The following is a 23,145-nucleotide window of genomic DNA, read 5'->3' on the forward strand; positions in this document are numbered from 1 at the left end:
GTCAGGAGGAGGGAGGGAGGCCGGGGGAGACAGGGAGTTAGGGGGAGGGAGGGAGTCAGGAGGAGGGCGGGAGGGAGGCTGGGGGAGGGAGGGAGGGAGGCTGGAGGAGGGAGGCTGGAGGAGGGAGGGAGGGAGGCTGGGGGAGGAGAGGAGGGAGGGAGACAGGGAGGCAGAGGGAGGGAGGGGGAGGAGAGGAGGGAGGGGGGGAGGAGAGGAGGGAGGGAGGGAGGCTGGGGGAGGAGGGGAGGCAGGAGAGGGGGAGGCAGAGGGAGGGAGGAAGGGAGAGGGAGGGGGAGGAGGGAGGCAGGGGGAGAGAGGGGGAGGAGGGAGGCAGGGGGAGAGAGGGAGAGGAGGGAGGCAGGGGGAGAGAGGGGGAGGGAGGGGGAGGAGGGAGGCAGGGGGAGAGAGGGGGAGGGAGGGGGAGGAGGGAGGCAGGGGGAGAGAGGGGGAGGGAGGGGGAGGAGGGAGGCAGGGGGAGGGAGGGGGAGGGACTGGCGAGGTGCTGAGTTCAGTCCGGCGGGTTCATCCTTATTAAAACAACATAATGCATTTCTACCCATCGCTACGCATGAGCCTTATTGCTGAGATATTAACTTTATTCTGTGGTCGTGGGGGGGGGGGATAAACGGAGGCAATAAGGCACGACCTGTTCGGGCTAGCTTCGAGGTGAAAGGCAATGAGGCAGCGTACACAGAAAGACAATCAGAGGGTTAGTGTGTGTGACTCCTAGAGCGAAGGCTGATGTGGACCCTAACTCTTTATTTCTAGCCCCATCCATCGTTCCAAAACACAGCGAACAGAGAACATCAACACCAACGCAATCAGTCGAGATTATGGACGCAGAAACCAGATTGAGGACACCAAGACCGCCGTCACGACACTCACATGAACAGCACAACGGTAATGGAACAACTACCACCCTGCCTGTCGCCCCCGGACGCTACTCTGGCTCTCTACGGTCCTGCCCGTCTCCGTTCCGATTGGACAGTCTACGGTCAGGTGGTTTCCTCCCAGCATGCAGGCTTCGTGTGGGCATGGGCGCCGAGGGCAGCGGGTGTGTCTACAGCGCGGCTGCCGCCGCTATGTCTTCTTGCTGGTGGTTTTGTCGTGCCGCGCAGTGGCGGGAGCGCTCGGGGCCTTCGGGGCCCCGGGTCTCTCCGGCTGGGGCCCGGGGGCTGCAGGGGCAGTAGAGGGGCTCGCCGTGGCCCTGGGCGGGGCGACTGAGGGCGCAAACACGTGTGCGGGCGCAGTAGTGGTGGCTTTGAGAGGCCTCGCCCCGAGGGGCTCCTGGTGAGGGGCCCCGCCCGAGGCCAGGGGCCAACCGGCACCGTCCATCTGGGCCGAGGGCCTGGCCGCCCGCGGTGGGGGGGGCGCGGAGACGCCGCCTAGGGGTTCAGCAGCTTTACACTGTCTGGGAGGGGAGGCCGAGAGGGGGGAGGGTGGGACCCCTGGGGGCCCCGCCCTGGAGGCGCTCTGGTCCTTGGAGCCATTCCCAGGTGGGCTGAGTTTCAACGGGTCCGGGTCGCTCTTAGACACCGTGACCCCCCGGGGCCCCTGGGCTCTGTCTGCTCCAGGGGCCCCGGCGGGGGCCCCAGCAGCAGCAGCCATGCTCTGGGCCTGCCGCCGGTTGTCTGCCTCCTTCTTGTCCTTGGGGGTCCCTGGGGAGGAGCAGCGGGCCCCTGGGGGCGCGGCCCTCCCCCCGGGCCTCTTCCACTCCCCCGGAGGGGCGGGCTTCAGGAAGGGGTCCTTGGCGACCGAGATGAACGCACTGCCCGGAGTGGAGAAGGGGGGGGGGCCCCGGGCCCCACCCTCCGGCCCCTCCCCCCCGGCGGCGGGCGGCCCCTCCCGGCCGGGGGCCCCCAGGCCCGGCGACGAGGCGCTCCGGTCGGGCCCGGGCCCCGGCCGGGGCTCGCAGACGGAGGGCAGCGTGACGGAGCGGGTGGGCCGGCGGGCGGAGGAGGGGGACAGGTGGAGGGAGGGCAGCGTGGCCCCCGGCCCGCTGCGCACCGTGGTGGGGCGCAGCAGCGGGGGGGGGAAGGTGCGGCCGAGCCGCCCGTCCTGGCTGTCCTCCGAGCCCTCGTCCGTGTCGTCCTCCGAGGAGTCCACCTCGTGGATGGCGTCCTGCTTCTGCAGCGACTCCCGGCGCTCGGCGCGGTCCTGACGGATGGCCGACAGCTTGTCCTTCAGCTTGCTCTTCCCGGGGGCCAGGCCCAGGGGCCCGGGGCCCAGGCCCAGGGGCCCGGGGGGCTCCCCCTCGTGGCGGCCCCTGGAGTGCTTCTGCAGGCTGCCCTGCTCCACGCCGCGGCCCGCCGAGCACGGACCCCCCTCGCTGGGAGACTCCTGGGGGGGGCAACACACAACAGATCACAACACAACACATCACAACACGCTCAGCAACACACAACACAACGGATCACAACACGCTCAGCAACACACAACACAACACATCACAACACGCTCAGCAACACACAACACAACACATCACAACACGCTCAGCAACACACAACACAACACATCACAACACGCTCAGCCACACACAACACAACACATCACAACACAACACAACAGATCACAACACAATACATCACAACACGCTCAGCAACACACAACACAACACATCACAACACAACACAACGGATCACAACACAATACATCACAACACCCTCAGCAACACACAACACAACACATCACAACACAACACAACGGATCACAACACAATACATCACAACACGCTCAGCAACACACAACACAACACAACATAACACAACACAACACGCTCAGCAACACACAACACAACACATCACAACACGCTCAGCAACACACAACACATCACAACACGCTCAGCAACACACAACACAACACATCACAACACAACACAACGGATCACAACACAATACATCACAACACGCTCAGCAACACACAACACAACACAACATAACACAACACAACACGCTCAGCAACACACAACACAACAGATCACAACACAATTCATCAAAACACGCTCAGCAACACAACAAGCTCAGCAACACATCACAACAGATCACAACACAACACGCTCAGCAACACAACAAGCTCAGCAACACATCACAACAGATCACAACACAACAGACCACAACACAATACATCACAACACGCTCAGCAACACACAACACAACACAACATAACACAACACAACACGCTCAGCAACACACAACACAACAGATCACAACACAATACAACACAACACGCTCAGCAACACAACAAGCTCAGCAACACATCACAACAGATCACAACACAACAGACCACAACACAACACATCACAACAAGCTCAGCAACACATCACAACAGATCACAACACAACAGACCACAACACAACACATCACAACAAGCTCAGCAACACATCACAACAGATCACAACACAACAGACCACAACACAACACAACACAACCCCTCAGCACCACAGACATGAAGCCCGGTGGATCGTTAGAGGGGAACCCCGCCCCTACTAACAACCAGGTCCCTCACCGGCTGTGAGCTCTGATAGAGTTAATATCAAAGTATCTGATCCTAACCCCCACCTGATCCTAACCCCGTTCCCCCCCTACCTGATCCTAACCCCGTTCCCCCCCTACCTGATCCTAACCCCGTTCCCCCCCTACCTGATCCTAACCCCGTTCCCCCCCCACCTGATCCTAACCCCGTTCCCCCCCTACCTGATCCTAACCCCGTTCCCCCCCCACCTGATCCTAACCCCGTTCCCCCCCTACCTGATCCTAACCCCGTTCCCCCCCTACCTGATCCTAACCCCGTTCCCCCCCTACCTGATCCTAACCCCGTTCCCCCCCTACCTGATCCTAACCCCGTTCCCCCCCTACCTGATCCTAACCCCGTTCCCCCCCTACCTGATCCTAACCCCGTTCCCCCCCTACCTGATCCTAACCCCGTTCCCCCCCTACCTGATCCTAACCCCGTTCCCCCCCTACCTGATCCTAACCCCGTTCCCCCCCTACCTGATCCTAACCCCGTTCCCCCCCTACCTGATCCTAACCCCGTTCCCCCCCTACCTGATCCTAACCCCGTTCCCCCCCTACCTGATCCTAACCCCGTTCCCCCCCTACCTGATCCTAACCCCGTTCCCCCCCTACCTGATCCTAACCCCGTTCCCCCCCTACCTGATCCTAACCCCGTTCCCCCCCTACCTGCAGGCTCTGCAGGCCGGGCTCTCTCTGCAGCAGCTCCTTCTTGAAGTCCGAGTGGGAGAGCTCCAGGCTGTGCTTCCGGCCTCCCCCGCCGCCCTTCTTCTCCCCCGCCGCGCCCCCCACCCCCGAGGGGGAGGAGCAGGAGGAGGGGGAGGAGGAGAGGGAGGAGGCCAGCTTCTCGGCCGACTGCACCCTCTTCAGGAGGGGCGACCGCGGCGGCTCGCCGCTCTTGGGCCGGGAGATCTGGCGTGCCAGCGGCGGGGACGAGTGCAGCTTGACGGGGAAGGACTGGCCCAGCGGGTGGGAGGGCGAGGGCGAGCGCTGGGGGGAGGAGCTCTGTGGGGGGGGCGAGGGCGTGCGGGCCAGCGGCGACAGGGGGATGTTGCCGGCAGACTTGCGGCGGGGCGAGCGGTACTGGCGCTGCAGCTTGGGGGCGAGGCCGTGCAGAGAGCTGGGACGGATGTGGCCCGAGCTGGCCGGGGAGTTGGGAACGCTGGAGCTGGGAGAGCTGCTCTGGGACGAGTTACCGCCCACTGCAGGAGAGAGAGACACACACACACACACACACACAGTCAGTGGCCATCACAATGTGATTCACCAGTTCACTCTTCACCACGTGATTCATCAGTTCACTCTTCACCGTGTGATTCACCAGTTCATTCTTCACCAGGTGATTCATCAGTTCATTCTTCACCACGTGATTCATCAGTTCATTCTTCACCACGTGATTCATCAGTTCATTCTTCACCGTGTGATTCATCAGTTCATTCTTCACCAGGTGATTCATCAGTTCATTCTTCACCGTGTGATTCATCAGTTCATTCTTCACCGTGTGATTCATCAGTTCATTCTTCACCAGGTGATTCATCAGTTCATTCTTCACCGTGTGATTCATCAGTTCATTCTTCACCGTGTGATTCACCAGTTCATTCTTCACCACGTGATTCACCAGTTCATTCTTCACCACGTGATTCATCAGTTCATTCTTCACCACGTGATTCACCAGTTCATTCTTCACCACGTGATTCATCAGTTCATTCTTCACCGTGTGATTCATCAGTTCATTCTTCACCAGGTGATTCATCAGTTCATTCTTCACCGTGTGATTCATCAGTTCATTCTTCACCAGGTGATTCATCAGTTCATTCTTCACCGTGTGATTCATCAGTTCATTCTTCACCAGGTGATTCACCAGTTCATTCTTCACCGTGTGATTCACCAGTTCATTCTTCACCACGTGATTCATCAGTTCATTCTTCACCGTGTGATTCATCAGTTCATTCTTCACCAGGTGATTCACCAGTTCATTCTTCACCACGTGATTCATCAGTTCATTCTTCACCAGGTGATTCATCAGTTCATTCTTCACCACGTGATTCATCAGTTCACTCTTCACCGTGTGATTCATCAGTTCATTCTTCACCGTGTGATTCATCAGTTCACTCTTCACCGTGTGGATGAATCCCAGCAGCAGTTCATTACTACCTGATGGGAGGGGGTGTGCTCACCAGAGTGGGTGGAGTCGGGGGTGGAGCGGTAGCCCTGGGTGGGGCTACGGGGGGACAGGTTGTGGGTGGGGGAGGCCGAGGCACTCTCCCCCGAGGACAGGGAGCGGTTGAGCGAGGACAGGCTGCGGCTGGTGTGCAGCAGAGACGCCTGCTTGGTGATCTTCCGGAACAGGGAGGTCCTCTTCCTACTGCTGGGGACAGAGGGGGTTACCACGCAGCGGGCGGTGACACACATCCATCAGCTGGTAGTGAGACTAATGCACAGTGACTGTATGCTTCCTGCTTCTCTATGAGACTTTTGATTTCAGATCAGGCCGGTTATGTTCTGACTCATCAGGGCACCTCCTCCCTGATTGGTTCGGGGTATTCCCTCTTGTCTGTCAGTAACAGGTGGGACGTTTATCCTGATGTGTGTTTCAGAATGTGGCTCCCTCACCTGTGCTGGCCTCTACTGTAGTTACAGTCAGAACTCACCTGTCCCTGCTCTACTGTAGTCACAGTGAGGACTCACCTGTCCTGGCCTCTACTGGAGTTACCAGGTGTTAGTGAGGACTCACCTGTCCTGCTCTACTGTAGTTACCAGGTGTGAGTGAGGACTCACCTGTCCTGGCCTCTACTGGAGTTACCAGGTGTTAGTGAGGACTCACCTGTCCTGCTCTACTGTAGTTAGCAGGTGTTAGTGAGGACTCACCTGTCCTGCTCTACTGTAGTTACCAGGTGTTAGTGAGGACTCACCTGTCCTGCTCTACTGTAGTTACCAGGTGTAAGTGAGGACTCACCTGTCCTGCTCTACTGTAGTTACCAGGTGTAAGTCAGGACTCACCTGGCCTGCTCTACTGTAGTTACCAGGTGTTAGTGAGGACTCACCTGTCCTGCTCTACTGTAGTTACCAGGTGTTAGTCAGGACTCACCTGTCCTGCTCTACTGTAGTTACCAGGTGTTAGTCAGGACTCACCTGTCCTGCTCTACTGTAGTTACCAGGTGTTAGTCAGGACTCACCTGTCCTGCTCTACTGTAGTTACCAGGTGTTAGTGAGGACTCACCTGTCCTGCTCTACTGTAGTTACCAGGTGTTACAGTCAGGACTCACCTGTCCTGCTCTACTGTAGTTACCAGGTGTTACAGTCAGGACTCACCTGTCCTGGCCCTGCTCTTTGGTCTTGCTCTTCTTGTTGCGCCGCGCCATCTTGGACTTGCTGCTGACCTTGCGGGCGGGGCCCACCTTGATGGACGTGTTCTCGAAGGGCGTGGCCGAGATGGATACTTTGGCGCCGCTCTGAGGGACACACACACAACAGCTTAGACACGTGTGTGTGTGTGTGTGTGTCTGTGTGTGTGTGTTAATACATCTTCCAACCTTCATAACTTAAATATAGTTATTGCTTCCATCTACTAGGATAGCCCATATTAGTACAGGTGTGCATCTCAATGTGTGTATGTGCGTGAGCTTCCTCCCACCTTGAGGATGATCTCCACCACCTCCGTGTGCACCAGGCCGTGGACCGGCTCTCCGTTGACGTGGGTGATCAGGTCCCCCTCCCTCAGGCCGGCGTCGTGGGCCGGACCCTTGTCCTCCACATGCTGAGAGAGAGAGAGAGAGAGAGAGAGAGAGAGAGAGAGGGAGACAGAGACAGAGAGACAGAGACAGAGACAGACAGAAGAGACAGAGAAAGAGAGAGAGAGAGAGAGAGAGCGAGAGAGAAAGAGAGAGAGAGACAGAGACAGAGAGGGAGAGAGAGAGAGGGAGAGAGAGAGAGAGAGAGAAGGAGAGAGAGAGAGAGAGAGAGGGAGAGAGAGAAGGAGAGGAACAGAGACAGACAGAGAGAAAGCGACAGAGAGAGAAAGAGAGACACAGAGAGAGAAGTAATGGAAGAGAAGAGGGGAAACAAATGGGGGTTTAGCGATCGATAGAAAGAGGAAAGGTAAGAGGAACAGCCTCCAAGAGAAGGTGACCCACTTCATCAGGTAAATAGTTGTTTACTGCCATCTTGTGTCAACAACAAGAACTCAGCTCTTGACTCCCTCTGTCCTCTTGGTTACCGTAGTGAGCCGTGAGTTCCTTTGGTTGAACACCAACATGATGCCCCAGGAGGGGCACGGTGCCCCGTGGAGGCCAGTGTGTCTGTGCGTGGAGGCTGTGCGTGGAGGCTGTGCGTGGAGGCCAGTGTGTCTGTGCGTGGAGGCTGTGCGTGGAGGCCAGTGTGTCTGTGCGTGGAGGCCTGTGTGTTGAGGCCGGTGTGTGGAGGCCGGTGCGTGGAGGCCAGTGTGTCTGTGCGTGGAGGCCTGTGTGTTGAGTCCGGTGCGTGGAGGCCGGTGCGTGGAGGCCAGTGTGTCTGTGCGTGGAGGCCTGTGTGTTGAGGCCAGTGCGTGGAGGCCAGTGTGTCTGTGCGTGGAGGCCGTGCGTGGAGGCCGTGCGTGGAGGCCGGTGCGTGCAGGCCAGTGTGTCTGTGCGTGGAGGCCGTGCGTGGAGGCCGTGCGTGGAGGCCGGTGCGCTGCCCACTCACCCAGACCATGTGGTGCACTGTGTAGACGTCCGTGTCTCCCATGTACACCCGGATGGCTCTCAGGGTGAAGCCGTACTTCTTGCCCGCTCGGTGGATGATGATGGCAGGCTTCACGGGGCCCACGGCGGGGGACAGGTCCCGGCTCGGAGAGGAGTCCCGGGACGACGGATTGGACGACAAGGAGTGGGGCGACATTGGGCTGGCCAATGGCGAGGCTCCGTGGTGGTCTAGGGAATGCAATGGTATACAACACTGGAATTAACGCACATATGTTAAGTGTTCATTTCATTTGTATTCCTGCAAAACATCAAAGCTATGCAGAGGCTTGAATGCAGACCGCTAACTAATTAATGAATTGCAGATCATTTAGATTTAGTTTGGGACTTCATCAAAACGGTATTTCCATCGGCGGGTGAATGTATGTATGCTATGCTACCATGTGACCCCTGGTGACCCCTGACCCGACTGACCTGAGGGGATCATGAGTGACAGGGCGGTGGCCGAGGCCGACTTGATGACCTTGTTGATGGGTCGGGAGGCGGGCAGCGTGGCGTGTTTGTCCCCGTCCCCGGAGAGCAGGCGGTGGCGCGCCCGGCGAGCCGCCAGGTCGCTGATGGCCTTTGGCGTGGAGGCGGGGACGCTGGAGGCGGGGACGCTGGAGGCGGGGACACTGTCCGGGACGCTGGAGGCGGGGCCACTGTCCGGGGCACCGCTACCGCCAGTGGCTCGCTCGCTCACACCGCCCAGACTACCAGCTGCACGTGTGCATACACGGACACACACACAAAGACAAGGACACACACACACACACACACACACACACACACACACAAAGACACAGACAAAAAAAGACAGAAACATAAAAAAACACAGACACCAACACATGCACACACACACAGAGACGCACACAGACACACAGGACAAAGAGAGATGTTTGACAACCCTAATGACGGTTAAGCTTTTCTGTAATATAGTTTTACTTGAGTTGTTCACTGTGTGTCAACAATTGTATTCCTTGAGTATACATTTGGTTCCTTCTATTTGTACTACTTCTACTTCTTGTGCTCTGGAAATGTGTGTCCAGGTGTTCCATGCCAGGCGTGTAGTTGTGGGAGCGTGGTTGTTGGACTGACGTGTGCCTGCCGCCCTGCTGAGCTGGCTGGAGCTGGCGGCGGTGGTGGGAGAGTCCTCCAGCTTCAGCTCCCTCTCAACGGGCAGCTCCGGGATGGACGTGGGCAGCTCCTCACTGCGTGCCCCCCTTACCCCCAGCATGCTGGGGCTTTTGCGGCAGCCGGCCGGGCCCGCTGAGCCAACCCAGCACACACAGAACACCAAACACACCAGAGAGTTAGAGCCAGCCTCCAGCCTTCTGACACAAAGCAAAGTGACCACCGCATTGGAGGCCAGAACCTGGAATGGACGAGAAATGAACGGTGCCTCTCCACGCCTAGATGAGACGCATCAACAACATTCTGTTGTACAGGTTGTATGCAAAAACGTCAGATTCAAAACGTCAAACTATATTGCAAGATGTACCGAATTGAAAGATGTCCATAACTGCAATACATATCATATCTCCACAGCCCCGGCCTGTTCCTTAGTAGAGACACAACGCCTGGGTACAGGGCTGTCATGTGACCCTAGAGGTTCTAGAGACAGGACCCCTGGCCTCAGAGCTGTCCTGTGACCCTAGGGGTTCTAGAGACAGGACCCCTGGGTCATGTGACACAAGAGGTTCCAGAGGCAGGCCCCCTGGGTCACGTGACCCTAGAGGTTCCAGAGGCAGGCCCCCTGGGTCACGTGACCCTAGAGGTACCAGAGGCAGGCCCCCTGGGTCACGTGACCCTAGAGGTTCCAGAGGCAGGCCCCCTGGGTCACGTGACCCTAGAGGTTCTAGAGACAGGACCCCTGGCCTCAGAGCTGTCCTGTGACCCTAGGGGTTCTAGAGACAGGACCCCTGGGTCACGTGACACAAGAGGTTCCAGAGAAAGGCCCCCTGGGTCACGTGACCCTAGAGGTTCCAGAGGCAGGCCCCCTGGGTCACGTGACCCTAGAGGTACCAGAGGCAGGCCCCCTGGGTCACGTGACCCTAGAGGTACCAGAGGCAGGCCCCCTGGGTCACGTGACCCTAGAGGTACCAGAGGCAGGCCCCCTGGGTCACGTGACCCTAGAGGTTCCAGAGGCAGGCCCCCTGGGTCACGTGACCCTAGAGGTTCTAGAGACAGGACCCCTGGCCTCTGAGCTGTCATGTGACCCTGAGGTTGCGCGGCTGTACCTGGAGCGAGCCCCTCCTCCTCGGAGGAGATGGCGAAGCGCGGCATCTCGATGATGGCTGAGCAGCAGCGCCGGCGCACTGTGAGTGGGGGGCTGGAGTCGCTCTCCGTGTGGGACGACTCCGACACCGACAGACGCTTCCGCAGGCTGGGTGTGGAGGGGGGGGGGGGGACACAAACAGACTCCGTTATCGACCAACCGGGAGGTATGCTATGGCTCTGGTTCACCGTTCCTGTCCCACGGTGGGGGGGACCTCCCTCTCAGGGTAACCACGGCAACACTCACATCTCCGGCGAGCCCAGCAGCCAGGCCCGGTGGTCCCGGCCCTTCAGGCCGCTGAGGCTGTCCGCCCGCTCCCCCCCTTCCTCGCTGAGGCTACGCTTGTTGGCCGGGGGGGTCCGCTTCTCCTCGTGGAGGGAGAGGCGCTCCATGCTGCTGTACACCTGCAGGAGGTCGACACACGGGTCATCACAGGGGTCAGAGGTCACCACGCGCGTCATCACAGAGGTCAGAGGTCACCACAAAGGTCATCACAGAGGTCAGGGGTCACCACAAGGGTCATCACAGAGGTCAGAGGTCACCACACAGGTCATCACAGGTCATCTTTTTGCACTACTTGCCCTTTACTGTAATTAGAAATGTTGTAATTAACTAATTGCTGCACAGATATCATACTGTACTTGTATTTATAGATGCATGTTGCTCAAACTGATGTTTGCACTCTGGTTAGACCCGCCTACATGTTGTTGCACTGTAACCTGTTACTTAGTATGATAATAAAGTGATTTTAATCTCATCTATTCACAGAGGTCATCAGAAAGAGCAGAACCACACAGACAAAAGTCTGTTTGTTTTAAAGGTGCTAAGAATCAAGAGCTGCCATTTGAGTGGAACTTGTTAGAATTACCAGAGCCATCTGTAGGCTCTAGTGTCTGACTAATCAGGGCATCTCTTCCCGGATAAGTATGGAGAATTATTAATGCCAGTCTATCAAAGTTGAGTGAAATACAACACTTCTCAACGGTGAAGAGACATAGGTGGTTGGAGCACAGAGGGAGGGTTGCGCTGAAATCCTGCTCTCTACGACTCACTTTCTTCACAACTTGCCTAAAGGTTCTCCCTTCAGTAGATCCTTTTCTCATCGTAGGACAGACTCGGGGGTGCCTGGGCAGTGAGGTAACCACACACTGTGGTCTGAGACGCATGCATCCAGCCCAGCAGGTACCGGGCTAGGTGCCCAGGGGGACCCCTGCACTGGGCGCTGTATGATGTGTGAGTGTGTGTGTGTGTGTGTGTGTGTGTGTGTGCGTGCGTACCTTGCTGAAGCGGGGGGAGCAGGAGGAGAACTGGCGGATCTCGACGTGCTCCTCGTCGTTGGTGTCGTCCTCGTCCTCAGAGTCCAGGTGGTGGTAGCGGTCGGAACGAGCTGCGACACACACACACACACACACACACACACACACACACACACACACACACACAGTTGTTTACAAAATGGTGACCTTCAGCATGTCAAGAGTCAAGAGCGATCTCCCTGGAGCATCGATTTTTGTAAATCGACCGGGCACATGACTATCTTCCATTGAGCTCTCCTAATGATCTCTTTGATTAGTTGAGCTGCTGATAATCTAGTTACACAAGAAATGTAAGCTCCTAAGATTCCTAATGGAAATGTCCCCATGAATATTTCATTATGCGTTTGCTTGCATTGTGCGAGCAGTGGCTAGAGTCACCTCTACAGAGCCCCAGTCCTACAGGCAAGGAGACAGCAGGGCAAGAACTCAGAGGTCAACCGTTCACTTCCCAGAGGTCAACCGTTCACTGCCCAGAGGTCAACCGTTCACTTCCCAGAGGTCAACCGTTCACTGAACAGAGGTCAACCGTTCACTGAACAGAGGCCAACGGTTCACTGAACAGAGGCCAACCGTTCACTTCCCAGAGGTCAACCATTCACTTCCCAGAGGTCAACCGCTCACTGCCCAGAGGTCAACGGTTCACTAAACACAGGTCAACCGTTCACTGAACAGAGGACAACCGTTCACTGAACAGAGGCCAACCGTTCACTGAACAGAGGCCAACCGTTCACTGAACAGAGGCCAACCGTTCACTGAACAGAGGCCAACCGTTCGCTGCCCAGAGGTCAACGGTTCACTGAAGAGAGGTCAACGGAGGAGCAAAGGAGAGACCCTGGAGATGGAGGAAGAGGAGCAACGTACTGTCGAAGTAGCTGGTGTCGTCCTCCGACTCCAGCTGAGGGATGAACTCGGCCTTCTGCCTCAGCAGGCCGTTCCAGTCCAGCTCCGTGAAGAATCCGTGCTGCTTCACCTCATACGCACTCCCTGTGCACAGAAAAGCAGGGTTTAATGAACATGGGGTCTCATTTGGTTTGGACGCCGATACGATGGTAGCTGGTTGTGTGAGGGTGACCTGTTCCCAGCCGCTCCAGAGGGTTCTGCCTCAGCAGCTTGCAGATGAGGTCCTGGGCCTCCAGAGGCAGGGCCTCATCGTCCTCAGGCCAGATGATCTCGTCTAGAACCCAGACAGAGGAGAAAGGAGACCTCTCAGCAGCTCCTCTGGGAAATAAGGCCCTTATTTCTATTGATCTCAGCCTGGTGTTTTTATTGTATGCTCTCCGCATTGATCCAGAAGACAATTACTGAGATCTGAGAGACGATACGACCCGTTCAGTTATTTACAGTGTAACCCTAGGACACGCATCACTCAAGGACGCCCAGGGAAACTCATCGTGCATAGATATGTACAGGAAGACACGTGCACATAAGATATATGAAATCAATGCAGGGTTGTGGACATCGATTTCCACTTCATCAAAGAAAAATCAAAGCATAAACCATCTGTGAAGGGAAGATGCTAACGGGTTTCCCCCTCGTGTCTCATGGCCTTGTGCATCACGCGGCCCCATTTGTTTTTAACGATCATCTCTCTGTTCTCCTGCTCTCTTCTGCCCTCAGAACGTCTCACTTACAGAACAGAACCAGAGATAAGACCGCACTATCAGCAGGGAGGAACACACTGCTATTTATCTAGCTAAAGATCTTTTATTGAATGCACTTGTAAGCGCAGAACAATGAAAGGGACAGAAGCACTGTCCCTTTCTTTGCCGACATTATTTCTGCAAATTTTCTACCTGGCAAGTGTTGGCGAGGCGGCATATCACAAAGAAATACCAAATTGAATAAGCCCCGCCTCCCGCCCAAGGCCCCGCCCCCTCCCTGTGGTGTGTGTGTGGGCTTACCACTGATGACCTGTCCAAACAGCTCCTCCGGTGTGTCCCCAAAGAAGGGGGCGCAGCCCACCAGGAACTCGTACAGGATGACCCCCATGGCCCACCAGTCAACGGGCTTACCGTAGCCCTGCCTCAGGATGACCTCTGGGGCGATGTACTCCGGCGTGCCACACACCTGGGGAGCAGAGGCACAGCACCCCGTTAGGCACAGACTCCTCCAACAAGGCTGCAGCTCAAATATCACTTATTTGTTGTGCACGTTTGCAAAGATTTGCCCAAATCTGCGTGGATACTAAGAGACCGTACACAGGTTGATCGTACATTGGTTTTCGTTTTGGTTTCTAGCAGCATGACACGAAAATAAAATGATTACACCCGGCGAAGCCAAAAACATTTTCAATTGGCTGTGATAGTCCAACCCTGTTACAGAGGTTGGTTTGAATGATTTTGAAACATCTTTAAGATCACGTGGATACATTGCTTTTGCAACATATCTTCAATGAAGCTTACTCGGTCTTGCAATTCTGTTTCTGCAGACCGGTGTGACACACCACAGACCTCACACACGGACCGGTGTGACGCACCACAGGACTCACACACGGCGGACACAGTGATTCCCCCCCGCTGATCTTATCAAGATGTATTTAATCATGAGGTTCAGACCTGGGCGACCACAAGCAGAGATGCTCTTGGTTGCTGGCTTGGAGCTAAGTGATTACGGTGTCACATGGCCAGAAGAGATGCCACAAACACCCTGAAACGTCTTGCTACAACAAGGTGGCTCTTCACAGTCAGGGGAAAGGAGATCTCCAGAGTGTATGAAGAAGAGATGTGAGGCTGACCTGTTTGTCCAGGAACTCTCTGGTGTCCTTCTCGATGTGGCCTTCATACAGGTTAGTGGTGAGGCTCATCAGACCGATCTTAGACAGACCAAAGTCGGTCAGCTTAATGTGGCCCATGGACGTGATCAGAAGACTACGGGAACACAGAGAGCTCAGTATGAAAAACACATCCATAGTTGGGAATCATTGTTATGTTGATAGAAATACGTAAGGAACAGATTTAAGTTAGACCTATGAACACAAAATACAAAGAGAGACACTAGTACAATACATCATGTATTTACACTCATCTGGGTACATGCTCTTACTTGTCGGGTTTGAGGTCTCTGTGCACGATGCCGTAGTTGTGCAGGTACTCCAGGGCCAAGACCGTCTCAGCAAAGTACATGCGAGCCATGTCCACCGGTAGGGCGCCGATGTTCTTCAGCAGAGTGGCACAGTCCCCGCCTGGGGGACACACAGACACACACACACAGACACACACACACACACACACACACACACACACACACACACACACACACACCATGAAAGAGTGCCAGGGGGAAAATAGAATAGCACAGAAGGTTGTATAGTAAAAAGGCACACGGTAGATATCTTCCCATGCTGACGCAAAAGAAGAAGAACAGCCTGCAGCGGGCAGATACAAGCAGCCATGACGGCGATGGGAGTAACCAAACCCTCCTCAACCAGGAGGACAGCGGAGGAGTCCTTACCCTCCACGTACTCCATGACCATGCAGAGGTGCCTCCTGGTCTCGAAGGAGCAGAACATGGACACCACGAAGGGGTTCTCGGCGAAGGTGAGGATGTCCCGCTCCACGAAGGCCTGCTGGATCTGGTTCCTCAGGATCAGGTTCTGCTTGTTGATCTTCTTCATGGCGAAGCGCTGCCGCGTCTCCTTGTGGCGCACCAGGAACACCGCCCTGTGGGGAACACGGGGGGGGGCGTTACAGCAGGTACAAACCCCCTGTGAGGAGCATGGGGGGATGTAGGATCCTTTACGGCAGGTACTGAACCCCCGTCATAAACCACAAGAAGATCTGTGGACATCTCCATTATAAATGTAAATATAAAAAAAGGGAAGGTCTGGCGAAAAAACAAAAATCCTCAAAGAAAATGAAAGTCGCGGAAATAAGAATTTACATTTTGGCCATTTAGCAAACGCTTTTATCCCAAGCGACAATAAGTATATTTGTCATAAGAAGTGAAACAATATATCACTGTCGGTACAGTAAATATAGAACCGTAGAACCGTAGAAGTGCAAGAACTAACAATCGCTAGGCTAACCCGTTCCCCGTGTACAACAGTGACAGCTCCCTAATGAAGTGCGGAATCATCAGTGTGGTTGACAGGGCTTCAAACGGAGGTCATCACCCTGAGATCTGAACTAGACCACAGTCTCAGGGAGGGACAGAGACATGGAAACCAACAGGAAGAAACAAAGACTAGACTGTGAGACCGGGTCTCGTACCCATAGGCCCCGTTGCTGATGAGTTTGATGTTCTCAAAGTCTTCCTCGCGTGGCGGTTTGGTTTTGGTCTGCGGAGCGGGGACTGCGGTGCCTCGGCCCTGAAACACAAAGCGGACGTCAGACAGCAATCGAACCCCACTGTACCACCATAAGCACCATGATCACAAGGACCAACTGCACACGGCCTACAGTCTGTCGAGACAGACGGCCACGTTTTTTCTCACGTCTTGGGAGCCACATTGGGAGAACCGGCATTCAGAAGTCCAGAACCGGTTTCAAGGTACTTAGACTAATCCAAGACTGTGATGAGCTATGCATTATAATCAGCTGCATCCCCCGTGTTTCCAACTGACCACACATCCCCCGTGTGGTCAGTTGAAATACCTTGGACTTGGTTCTAGATTCATGGATAAGGTTCAGCGATAACATGGATGGATAACATATGGGCTTTACGTTTACTTACATCTACTGATTCGTCGGTCTCTGGGGTGTCTGGATGGCCGCTGTCATAGCTGCTCAGCTGGGCCATTTCTAGAGGACCACAGACGAAAGAGTTACCCCACACAGCCCAAATCCCAGAGGAAGTACCCTCTGATTCAGCCGGGGGTCCCGCTAAGCAGGACCGGAGGAGCGGACGGCATCGCCCTGCGTCTGTGTATGGGGTGGGTGGGGTGACTCTGTGGGTGGGGAGACTCTGTGTATGGTGATGATGGTGTGACTCTGTACGGTGTGGATGGGGTGACTGTGTGTATGGTGATGATGGGGTGCATCGTGTGTATGTGGTGCTGAGGGTGCTGGTATAGAGCTGGTGTCACCGCACCCTCCAGGGGGTCTCTGGTGAGCCCCAGCTGGCTGATGATGTATCTGGGGATGTCCGACTTGATGCCCTGGCCTTCCTTGGCATGGCCTTCTGCTGCCTCCAACAGGTGGTAGAACTCCTCGGGGTCAAACTCCTGCACGGACACACGGGAGAGAGGGGGGGGGCTGAATAGAAAAGCCTTTAACCGTCTGAGCAGGGGGGTCTGTGATGAAGAGAGCCCTGCTGGGCAGCAGACAGGCTCTTGGAGGGTGGGGTATTGGGGATGAAATGGAGACATGGTGGAACATGTCATGCAGGTGCTGAACGCCAGCACTAGGATAGTGTTGTGTTATCACAGTGTTGTTCTTAGACATCCAGCGGTCCTTAATAAAAGCTACTTCTATGGGCTGTTTGAACACACAAGTGGTTCTGCATGTACGTGTAAGATGAGCATCGCTGTGTCTAAGGCGGACATGTGCTTCTCCCTCTCTCCCTCATTCACCAGTGTCCACGGCCACAGACTTCCCCACACATTAAACCATATCACATTAACACACACAGTGGGGCTGTGTGTGTAGGGACCCCACCTGCTGGGTGTCACGGTGGTCATCTGGTGAGATCAGTCAGGACTACACTCTGTGGACAGCGGGGCCAGCTCCTGTGTATGACTCATCTCTCCCCCATCCTCCCTCCCTCGCTATCCGATGGACTCTCTTCTTGCCGTCCCTTGTTCCACCCTTATTGATATTAACTCCCCCCTCCCCTCTATCCTCCTCACCTCTCCTCTCTATCCTCCTCATCTCTCCCCTCTATCCTCCTCATCTCTCCCCTCTATCCTCCTCACCTCTCCTCTCTATCCTCCTCATCTCTCCCCTCTATCCTCCTCCCCCCTCCCCTCTATCCTCCTCACCTCTCCCCTCTATCCTCCTCACCTCTCCCCTCTATCCTCCTCACCTCTCCCCTCTATCCTCCTCATCTCTCCCCTCTATCCTCCTCACCTCTCCCCTCTATCCTCCTCATCTCTCCCCTCTATCCTCCTCATCTCTCCCCTCTATCCTCCTCATCTCTCCCCTCTATCCTCCTCACCTCTCCCCTCTATCCTCCTCACCTCTCCCCTCTATCCTCCTCATCCCTCCCCTCTATCCTCCTCACCTCTCCCCTCTATCCTCCTCACCTCTCCCCTATATCCTCCTCATCTCTCTCCTCCATCCTCCTCCCCCCTCCCCTCTATCCTCCTCATCCCTCCCCTCTATCCTCCTCATCTCTCCCCTCTATCCTCCTCACCTCTCCCCTCTATCCTCCTCACCTCTCCCCTCTATCCTCCTCACCTCTCCCCTCTATCCTCCTCATCTCTCCCCTCTATCCTCCTCACCTCTCCCCTCTATCCTCCTCACCTCTCCCCTCTATCCTCCTCATCTCTCCCCTCTATCCTCCTCATGCCTCCCCTCTATCCTCCTCATCCCTCCCCTCTATCCTCCTCACCTCTCCCCTCTATCCTCCTCATCTCTCTCCTCCATCCTCCTCATCCCTCCCCTCTATCCTCCTCACCTCTCCCCTCTATCCTCCTCACCTCTCCCCTCTATCCTCCTCATCCCTCCCCTCTATCCTCCTCACCTCTCCCCTCTATCCTCCTCACCTCTCCCCTCTATCCTCCTCATCTCTCCCCTCTATCCTCCTCATCCCTCCCCTCTATCCTCCTCACCTCTCCCCTCTATCCTACTCATCTCTCCCCTCTATCCTCCTCACCCCTCCCCTCTATCCTCCTCACCTCTCCTCTCTATCCTCCTCATCCCTCCCCTCTATCCTCCTCACCTCTCCCCTCTATCCTCCTCACCTCTCCCCTCTATCCTCCTCACCTCTCCCCTCTATCCTCCTCACCTCTCCCCTCTATCCTCCTCATCTCTCCCCTCTATCCTCCTCATCCCTCCCCTCTATCCTCCTCACCTCTCCTCTCTATCCTCCTCACCTCTCCCCTCTATCCTCCTCATCTCTCTCCTCCATCCTCCTCATCCCTCCCCTCTATCCTCCTCACCTCTCCCCTCTATCCTCCTCACCTCTCCCCTCTATCCTCCTCACCTCTCCCCTCTATCCTCCTCATCCCTCCCCTCTATCCTCCTCACCTCTCCCCTATATCCTCCTCATCTCTCTCCTCCATCCTCCTCCCCCCTCCCCTCTATCCTCCTCATCCCTCCCCTCTATCCTCCTCATCCCTCCCCTCTATCCTCCTCATCTCTCCCCTCTATCCTCCTCACCTCTCCCCTCTATCCTCCTCATCTCTCCCCTCTATCCTCCTCACCTCTCCCCTCTATCCTCCTCACCTCTCCCCTCTATCCTCGTCATCTCTCCCCTCTATCCTCCTCATGCCTCCCCTCTATCCTCCTCATCCCTCCCCTCTATCCTCCTCACCTCTCCCCTCTATCCTCCTCACCTCTCCCCTCTATCCTCCTCACCTCTCCCCTCTATCCTCCTCATCTCTCTCCTCCATCCTCCTCATCCCTCCCCTCTATCCTCCTCACCTCTCCCCTCTATCCTCCTCACCTCTCCCCTCTATCCTCCTCATCTCTCCCCTCTATCCTCCTCACCTCTCCCCTCTATCCTCCTCATCTCTCCTCTCTATCCTCCTCACCTCTCCCCTCTATCCTCCTCACCTCTCCCCTCTATCCTCCTCACCTCTCCCCTCTATCCTCCTCATCTCTCCTCTCTATCCTCCTCACCTCTCCCCTCTATCCTCCTCATCCCTCCCCTCTATCCTCCTCACCTCTCCCCTCTATCCTCCTCATCTCTCCTCTCTATCCTCCATGGCTATCGTCTCATCTCGCGTCTTGGGTATTAGAGAGATGATTGTCGGGGGGATGGGGGGGGCTACCGATATTAATAACAAAGCTGCACGCTAGCAGTTATGAGAGGTGCAGAACTGCAAGTGTGTGTATGCAAACTAAATTACGCCTTCGTCTAATTTAAAACTCCCAGTGGAATGCAATTAATTAATTGCTCCGCTTAAATCGTTTGACACCGAGTGCAGGATTGATCTAGAATGTTAATTAAGCAGGAGTATAATAGTCTTTGCAGTGTGAAAATCCAATTACTTGTAAATATGTGAATATGCTTCACTGTAATTGCTGTAATTTACAGTGGCATGGAATATGAAAATGTTGTCTTAATGGTGTACTGGAAGGCATATACTGTATTAATATTAATAGTAGCATTAAAAGTGAGTCAAGGAATATTCTTTCCATTCCCAAAAAATTAAAGAGCAAGATGTGAGAGTATCATAATTCCATCCATTGAATGAATTCTAAACTAGGGCTGAACGATTTGGGAAAATAATCTAATTGCGATTATTTTGACCTATATTGCGATTGCGATTTAATGAGTGATTTTTATAATTTATTAAGTTCCTTATGTTGTGTATTATTCACTGAAAAATAAATAAATCCTTCTTTAGTATGACCAACACAACATTGGAAGCAGACAACATAAAAACTGCTCTTTCCTTTAGGCCAGGCCGAGTTGAGATTAATTTATATTATAAACTTCTTTATTTAACTATTGAATTGTAAAATAAAAATAAATGAATTGTACTGATTTCCAGTCAGTAACGGTAACAAATCTTTATTTTTATTTATTTTTACCGCAGCCTTTGCGATATGCATATCGCGTTCTATTACATCCCGATTTCGATTTGAATTAGATTAATCGTTCAGCCCTATTCTGAACACATTTCTACTAATAGAAGTAATTATAAAAACATCTAGTGTAACACAAAGGTTCATGAGGCAGAAAGAAACCCTGATGAGTAAAAGGTTGGGCTGCGTGGCGACTCTTACCAGACACTCCAGCAGGCGAGCGGGTCTAGCGATCACGATCATCAGCTTCCTGACCAGCTGCGTCACGAAGGCCACCTCCACGCTCTCCGAGCGCTCGTGGGCCTGGAAACACAGGACCTCACGTTACTCACATGGTACAGTAGACTGTTCTCACGTTACTCACATGTTACAGTAGACACACACAGGACCTCACTTTACTCACATGTTACAATAGACTGTTCACAATGTCTACTGCAGATCAGGACCTTTACTGAATACAAGGTTCTTGGAGCCCAGCACAAATGCAAAATGTGTACCAGGATAATATATTAATATGCATTAGGAGCTTGTCCTTTCTATAACCCTAATGAAAGCAGCTCTGGGGTTTGATAACATGGATAAAACAATCCAAGGGACGTTATTGGCTGAGAAGAAACCAGTTGATGGTTTGGCATCATCGATTGGCCTCATCGATGGCTAAACTCAGTCGGTGTTCCTTTGATTCTTCATTCAGAGCCTTCTGTATTCGGCTCTTCCTCTGACCTTGGAGTGGCTGAACCACTCCCCGCCCTACACCAACAAGAAGCCCAATGAACGGGCCAACAAACGTCATCTCCTGGACCTCTCTTCTGGCTTAACCAGGCAACGCAAGGTCCTTTAAATCAGCCTTCCTCTCGCCTCTCATTCACCCTAAAACGCCTTGCCAGCTCGGAGACAGAGCAATTTATCACCGATCCACAGCATCAGACAGGGAACACATTCCCTGGCTCCCAGCACTACTGGGAGAGAGAACTGGGAGAAAGAATGGGTTGAAATGCAAAGTGTGTGTATGCTTGAGTTAAACATGCATCATGTTGGGGGTCTGTGTGTGTCTTCCACCAGGCACGTGGTCGTCCCCTGTGTCTGCAAGGCCGGCCGGTGGATAGCCTTTTAATAAACAATGTGTTGGCCTTGGCCCGTGCGTGGGAGCGGGCTAATAGAGACATGGCAGGGCCGCCGACAGACAGACGGCCAGCACCCCGTGGGCCCCCCGGGGCCCTCCCGAGGCCCCTGAATAATTTATAACTGTAATGAAAGCCGGAGATGAGAGCCTCTGTTTATGTGCTGTATGTGTGTGCTAAATAGAGGTATGGAGCGTGCTGTGTGTGGCGATATGGGAGCGTGTGAGATTGATTATGCGTGGTCACCGTATAGTGCTGTGATCGGTGAATAATGGACGGCTGAGGGACTGCCTTGAGGAGCAGGCTGGCTAATTAACCAGTCAGAGTGTGTGTGTGTGTGTGTGTGTGTGGGTGGACTGAATATATCTGGCTGTCAGGTGCACTGTATATCCACAACCAACCGTCTAATGGGAGACCGTGTCCCTCGTGGCCATGGAAATGATATGTTAACAGCTTGTATGTGTTGTTTGCACACAGTATTTCATCTCAAAGGGAAGGTCAACAAAGACAACCACGTCATTCACAGTGTAAGGCGTTTACCCATGACTTCTCTCCTCTGCTGGTCCTTTGTAGAAGATAACCCCATGCTGAAGGTTATTGTGGCGCTCTATGAAAGGACCATTCTACAAAGATTTGCATAACCGTTTTTTTTTTTTCCAGTGCGAGGAGTTTTCCAAAGTTTACGTTGTGATCCAAAAACCTTCACAAAGGTAAATGACATCCTCCTCTGGCTGGCGAACGAAAGTGACTGATAGGTGGAATGCTGGGGACCAATCGACATGCTGTGATGGATGAACTACTGCTGAGTGTGCACTGTGTCTCCCACTAGTGTCCCCCCCCCCCCCCCCCCCATACCCTCAGGTGACCGACAGCGGGATCGAACAGGGGCGGCTCCAAGGTATGGCCAGGCGATGGGGTAGGGGGTTGCCATGGTGATAGCGTGGCGGGTCACAGAGAACCCTGACAGGGGACGGATGGAGGGGAGAGGAGGCGAGGTCATCGTGCAGACGGGAGGAGAGGATCAGGGCGTAGGGGAGGGGTCTGACGGTAGGAAGGAGGAGAAGATGTGAAGGAAGCAGAAGGAGAGAGGCCCCCTGCTGGCTGGGTAATGGGGTCATGACATGAGGACTGATGGCGGGCTCCGGCTGCTGGAGACACGGCTCTGGCCCCTCTGATGGGGAGAGAGATGAGAGGCCTGAGGCACGAGGGGATGGAGAGGTCGGGGGATTGATGGACCACCACTATCTATGGTGGGGATGGAGCCAGAGCAGAACAAAGGAGCTGGAAGACCTGAGAGGACGTCATGCATGTCCCTGGCCAACCTGCCCTTCTGCACCATAGCCCGGAGAGACAACCGCGTCCAACAGACCCTCTGCAGCTGAAGGAGCTCTCAGTTTGGTGAGTTCCTGGTGCTCCGTGACCTTCAGCCTCACTCAGATAATAACACAGGCAGCTGACATTATCCAGGAAGTTCTAAGTTAACAGAAGCATCAAGAGGAGTATGCTTTTTTAATAATTAAGTAATAACACAGGTATAAATAACCATGAAACAAAATAAAATGCAAGTGATGAA

General features: G+C 54.5%; 1 protein-coding gene across 7 annotated transcripts in view; it reads right to left on the reverse strand.

Annotated features, from left to right (window-relative positions):
* Positions 1–202: 202 nt before the first annotated feature.
* Positions 203–23,145, reverse strand: part of mast2 (microtubule associated serine/threonine kinase 2) — a 105,416-nt gene continuing 82,473 nt past the window's right edge. For 2 of the 7 annotated variants that reach the window (XM_079740095.1, XM_079740091.1), the window contains 21 exons: positions 20,653–20,754; positions 16,847–16,979; positions 16,490–16,557; positions 16,027–16,124; positions 15,269–15,477; positions 14,861–14,999; positions 14,553–14,685; positions 13,720–13,885; positions 12,891–12,992; positions 12,680–12,802; positions 11,780–11,889; positions 10,749–10,906; positions 10,465–10,610; positions 9,323–9,493; positions 8,660–8,944; positions 8,190–8,416; positions 7,144–7,266; positions 6,822–6,961; positions 5,687–5,874; positions 4,179–4,711; positions 203–2,340 (listed from right to left, as the gene is read on the reverse strand). In XM_079740095.1, coding sequence (XP_079596221.1) covers positions 1,081–2,340; positions 4,179–4,711; positions 5,687–5,874; positions 6,822–6,961; positions 7,144–7,266; positions 8,190–8,416; positions 8,660–8,944; positions 9,323–9,493; positions 10,465–10,610; positions 10,749–10,906; positions 11,780–11,889; positions 12,680–12,802; positions 12,891–12,992; positions 13,720–13,885; positions 14,553–14,685; positions 14,861–14,999; positions 15,269–15,477; positions 16,027–16,124; positions 16,490–16,557; positions 16,847–16,979; positions 20,653–20,754 — 4,614 coding nt within the window. In that variant the 3' untranslated portion in view covers positions 203–1,080. Of the gene's footprint in view, positions 2,341–4,178; positions 4,712–5,686; positions 5,878–6,821; positions 6,962–7,143; positions 7,267–8,189; positions 8,417–8,659; positions 8,945–9,322; positions 9,494–10,464; positions 10,611–10,748; positions 10,907–11,779; positions 11,890–12,679; positions 12,803–12,890; positions 12,993–13,719; positions 13,886–14,552; positions 14,686–14,860; positions 15,000–15,268; positions 15,478–16,026; positions 16,125–16,489; positions 16,558–16,846; positions 16,980–20,652; positions 20,755–23,145 lie in introns of all 7 variants that reach the window. The other 5 variants (XM_079740092.1, XM_079740090.1, XM_079740094.1 and 2 more) reach the window with 3 other exon arrangements.

Source organism: Pollachius pollachius (assembly GCF_949987615.1).
Source record: "Pollachius pollachius genome assembly, chromosome: 7".
In the NCBI taxonomy this organism is placed as follows: domain Eukaryota; kingdom Metazoa; phylum Chordata; class Actinopteri; order Gadiformes; family Gadidae; genus Pollachius; species Pollachius pollachius.